The sequence below is a fragment of the Silene latifolia genome, chromosome 7, assembly GCF_048544455.1.
Source record: "Silene latifolia isolate original U9 population chromosome 7, ASM4854445v1, whole genome shotgun sequence".
In the NCBI taxonomy this organism is placed as follows: Eukaryota; Viridiplantae; Streptophyta; class Magnoliopsida; order Caryophyllales; family Caryophyllaceae; genus Silene; species Silene latifolia.
Genome location: NC_133532.1, coordinates 23,663,851 through 23,669,225, shown reverse-complemented (window position 1 = coordinate 23,669,225; position 5,375 = coordinate 23,663,851). Strand labels below are relative to the sequence as shown.

The 5,375-nt window shown below is 34.4% G+C and overlaps 1 protein-coding gene across 1 annotated transcript; it reads right to left on the bottom strand.

Moving 5' to 3' along the window:
- Positions 1 to 338: 338 nt before the first annotated feature.
- Positions 339 to 4,756, bottom strand: LOC141591950 (ubiquitin-conjugating enzyme E2 28-like). The gene is made up of 5 exons (XM_074412470.1): positions 4,509 to 4,756; positions 3,768 to 3,841; positions 2,291 to 2,418; positions 1,163 to 1,267; positions 339 to 649 (listed from the first exon to the last, which is right to left on the bottom strand). Exons 2-5 carry the CDS (start codon positions 3,835 to 3,837, stop codon positions 506 to 508), a joined length of 447 nt encoding a protein of 148 aa, XP_074268571.1. The 5' UTR covers positions 3,838 to 3,841; positions 4,509 to 4,756; the 3' UTR covers positions 339 to 505.
- Between the last annotated feature and the right edge of the window lie 619 nt (positions 4,757 to 5,375).

Genomic DNA, 5,375 nt, shown 5'->3' with positions numbered 1-5,375 from the left:
ATTTCACGCCGTGTTCGTGTCGACCCACTTACATAAATGGGTTATCAAACGCCAACCTTAACCCGTTAATTTCGTGTCTGGTTGGTGTCGTGTTTTCATGTCGTGTCATTGTTTGACGGCTCTAGTTTTAAGTGTTAAATTCATATTTTTCACATTAATTACTAAAAAGAGAATCAGGATTGTTTCTCAAGTAGATTTTAAAAGACCTCACTGGCACCATGCGCGCAGTGATACGTTTTAATAAGTTAAAGACGGTGAAAAATCTTCTAAAAATCTAGTTATAATTTGCTCATATTTCATACTTGTGGGTGCAAAGGATAAGGGGTATGCAAAACGGATGCAAAGGAAACTCCTAACACGGAATCGGATACATAACTTATCAAAGAAGTGACCAAGTCCTCACACAATCAAGTTGTCTTTATAGTATTCACAAAACACGGCATCCCAATTCCGATTATGATAATTAACAAAGGACTGATAGAACTGTTTACTTTTAAATTCGCGTTCAACCCATGGCGTACTTCTGAGTCCAGCTGCGAGCATTCTGCTCATACTTGGACCTGTCGGTCTTGTACATATGGGCAATTTCTGGTACCAGTGGATCATCCGGATTTGGATCCGTCAAGAGTGAACATATGGACAGAAGAACCTGTTGCATTTTGCAATTATTTGGTTAGAACTACTAATGGCAAGTAGAAGAGTGACGAGCACAAAAAAAGCATGTCAAAACAGGATGTGGACTATGAACCGAAAAGAAAACTTGGAAAACCATGCTATTGGATTACAGTATAAACTGCAATAGAAATGCAATCAGATACATTGTGATTGCTTTAATTCTCAATCTAAGACACACTAATCGGTCAAAATCCCAAACTCCAGTCACAAGAATTGATATTGGGCTTTTAAAAGGTGGAGTATACAGAATATTTTGGAGCGGCAAGTTGAAATGCAGTTTTCAATTCCAAGGCGAAAGTAGCAAATCAGTTTAAAAGACCACCATTAAAGTTAATTCCATGTAAAAATACCTTAACATTTGTGTTTCTAGTGTATAGGTAAGCCATTTAAAAAGAATTTTCTTGGGCTCTCAGTTCACCGATTTTCTCAACGAATTGCACCTATTTCTATTTTCGGGAAAGCGCAAATCACGTCAGACTAAACTAACCTTGGAAATTGTCAAAGCAGGGCTCCATTGTTCTTTGAGAATATCAAGACATATGCTCCCATTACTGTTGATATTAGGATGATATACTTTGGTCTTGAAGGATACCTGCGTAAGGAAACACAACAATTGTAGAATTAAAGAACATCGACCTTGAGAATATAAACTTCCAATAGTCAGCCAGTCACTTTTAGAGACTCTTGAGCTACAAGACAGACTTTAAAGTAGACGGGTTGGACAGTAGCAGATAGATATGTAGTGTCGGACACAAATGGGTAACAGTAACGTAACAGGACAACATATTGAAGCCATGCGATCATAACTTAATAAACTTTAACCAGAGGTGATAGCTGCCCATCCTTTGATGTCAAATTTTACTGGCCTTTACATAACAGAATTTGATGCCTCATTTTACACAAATAAAAACAGGATTTGCACTTCACATATTAAATTACAAGTTTTTTAAAAAGTGAGTAATATAGATTTAAATCGGGTAAAGTATTAATGATATTTTGAAATATGGGTTGTTGACTGTTGTGATCAAAATACTACATACTCCGTATTTGTTTTACTATGGGCTTATGGGAATTTATTCAACGGAATAGAATGTAAATGTAATATTCAATTTTGTTTAAGTAACAATGCATCAATGCCTATATCAAAAAAACCATAATGATGGAAAATCCCCACATCACCACTTAAAAGTTAAAATACCAAAACTTGAGAACAGCCCTGATAACTCCCCTATATCACGCCACTGATTACCAAGTCAACAAGTCGCTCTATCAATAAATCTAGCGCTCAAATGACATCAAACAAAAACCACGTAACAAAATAAAAGGAATGGGGAAATCTACTTAACCACTGCAACCTATCACACATTCTTTAACTAATAAATCCCACAAACGAACACCCTTTTCTCCGACAGTATCAAAATTTTATCTACCACAACATTAACTTATGCCTTATGGGTGCTAAATCAGATACATGATGACAAGTCTTTCTCCAATATATGGAGACTTCACAAACAATTATGTTCTGAACAGTTGCAACACAACCCTAAAAAGTAACTGGACCACCATAAAATTTCAGGGATCACAAGTCACAACTGAAGTTGAAAAAAAAACTTACCTTGGGAGGCTTGAATGGATAGTCCGGAGGAAAATGGATAGACACAAGAAATACACCTCCGGTGTATGGGCTGTCGCTAGGCCCCATAATTGTTGCTTGCCAATGGAACATGTCTTCACCAACCGGCCCTGTTGCAAAGAATTAACAACCATTACAGAACAGAACTATGAAAGACTACATTAATTAAACAGAGCCCTAAGCACTGCCAAGCCTACGGCAAAACATACAGGTATATAATGATTTCTCATTAACCAAGCTCGAGTTTTCAAAAAAAAACCACAGCATTCCCTAAAAGGCACATATAACTTCCAACGAACCAATTAAAATTAAGGACTACCGATACGTATGTCAACTCCAAACTCTGCATTGACAAGAAGTCCGATAACACATGAAAAAACAATAGATGAAGCCTATCAAAGAGCAACCCCACAAAGGTACAGACCAGAAAACAAGAAGACAGGACACAGAATGTGTTTTATAGAAGTTAGGGCACCATATTAGCACAAAAAAGGGGCGTTCCGAAACTCATCCCGCCGGCCATCTATTGTGCACGTACCTCAACAACATCAAGGAGAATCTAGAGAAGCTCTAACAAACAAAAAAAGGCAATGCAGTGGAATCTTTATAAGTGCACTCTCAAAAGAAATCAGAGCAATACAAATCTCCAGACTACAAAGACACCACCAAAACTGGAGTATTTGAAATCAGTAAAACAAAGTTCAAAGATTGAAAACAATGTGTTTATTTTCCAAAATAAACTTTACTGAAAACCTTGATGTTCAGTCCTCTTGAACCACAATGACAAAAAGGAGACACCAGCAAGGCAGCAATGTAAAATTTGAACTTGGAACAAGTTACAACGGTCATAAAAGATGAACTCTCAAGCTGGAAGTAATATGCTCAATTCACACTAGGGCTGAAATGTTATGAGTCGTGGTTGTTTACAATTTTTTAGGATGAGCTGAAATCATTATTAGCATATTTGGATGCAGTGAACTAGAAGCCCTAAAGATATGGAAGACACAAGATAGCTACTGGTTAAATAGCAGATAAACACAAAAAACCAAGTTCTGAACCTGAAATCGTTTAAAAAAGGCACTCTGCTATCACTGTCATACGCCAAACGCTCATAAACTGATATGTATAACAATTATAACCATTGACACATTCAATTATTTTAATCTCAAAAACGTCACCAACACCTTTAAACACATGAAAAGAGTACAACAACAAAAAATCCAGTATAAATCAATCCAATTAGTCTTGCTGAAGACGGGTCGGAGCAAGTGACGATAATGCCACTCACAAAACGAATAGGGGGGACAACGTGGGGGCACCCCATATGCTTCCCTCTCTCCTTTATTTAGGTCATTTGTGAGGGAAAATGGTATCCGTCACTCCAAAGTGACGGATATGTGCCGTCACAAATGAGATTTTGTGAAAACAATATAAGCTGTTCCTAGGTTACTAACAATACCTGCACTACATGAAGTAGGTGGGTCCTTCTGCAGATCCTTCAACTCCTTCAAAATTCTTTTGGACGCCATGGCACTGCATACAAAACCACCAATGCGTTTTCAAAAACTTAACCGAATAGCATAAATCCGACAATAAAACAGCCCAGCAAACAAAGAGCAACAAATCAACGTTATTAACCACAGCAACAAAAACCCAACGCCTCAAACTCCGCCTAAATCAACAAAGTGCAAAAAATCAATTCTTTTGGACTGCATGAAGTACCTATGGAATCACCAATGCGATTTCAAAAATCGGCCGAATATCATAAATCCAACAATAAAAAAGCTTATCAAGTGCGACAAATCAATATTATCAACAACAATATCACCCCAATGCCTCAAATCACTGTTTCACTCGTGCTAACAAAAATTATCATTCCATAATTAAAACCCAGGCAAGTGTATGAGAAACACAATACCCAGATCACAAAGCTCCAAACTTTCATCCAAAATACAACAGAAAAAAAAACCCTAAAAAATTAATACAATCAGTAAATAGAATCAATTGCAAGACAAAAGATCAAAATTTTAACCTAAAAAATCAAATAAAACAACAAAGTCCAATCGTTTCAGGCTATGCGAAACTTAAATTGCATGAAGTAAATAAATAAATACGATGATTAATTAAAAAGAGGAAAACAGAAGGTGGAATTACATAATAAATAATAACAAGTGTTGATTAACAATTAAATTAAAATTACCAGAAGGACGAATTCTTTTGATTATGAATGTGGTGATAGTAGAATTCTTTTGGATGAAGAGATCTGAGAAAATTGGAAGAATTAGGGTTGTGAATTTTTTTAATTAGGGTTGGGTAATTTGGCGTATAAATAGAGTCAAGTATCCATCCAATTGTGATTCGAGAAAGGTAAGCGTCAAACGCCTAGATTTTTTTTATTAATATTATTTTTTTTAGAATAGTGTTTGTTTGAAAAAGAAAAAATTAATTAAATAATTATAGTATTCGTCGAAACAAATAAAGATAGGAATTTAAGGGGTTGTTTGGTTGAACATGAAAATATGAAATTCCCATCAAAATTAGATTTAACTTATGAAATCAATCAATCAATCAATCAATCAATCAATACTATATATTAATTCCAGAAACCAAGGGACTTCAATGTAATTAAAGAAAGTTATACAAATTAATTATACTATATAGTTTTAAATCACTAAAGACTGTGATGGGACCCGATTAAGGGATCTCAATGCAAATATTATATAGTGTAGGTTAAAATTAAATTATATAGAATCTTGGTAATTTTCATAAACATTTGTAAGAGACTAAAACATGATCAATTTCCTTAAAATAAAATAATGAATTAAGATGGTTAATTTCCTTAAAATAAAATAATTAATTAAGATGGTAAATTTTTAGGAGACTAAAAGAAAGAAGATGTTTAGTTATTTTCCTAAATATTTATAGAAGACTAGAAGGTAGTCAATTTCCTTAAAATAAAATAATTAATTAGTATAAACATGCACACTTATGGTATTAATTATTAATCATCATAAAATTACATATTAAATTTAAAATCTATTCAATTTTATTAAACTTTATAGTTTAT

Excerpts from the sequence above, each read along its gene's own strand:
- LOC141591950 (XM_074412470.1), bottom strand. The coding sequence starts at position 3,837 with ATGGCGTCCAAAAGAATTTTGAAGGAGTTGAAGGATCTGCAGAAGGAC. Across the intron at positions 2,419-3,767 it reads ACCTACTTCATGTAGTGCAG|GGCCGGTTGGTGAAGACATG; the intron begins GTATTGTTAGTA and ends TCTTTGCAACAG. Across the intron at positions 650-1,162 it reads CTGCTTTGACAATTTCCAAG|GTTCTTCTGTCCATATGTTC; the intron begins GTTAGTTTAGTC and ends AAAATGCAACAG.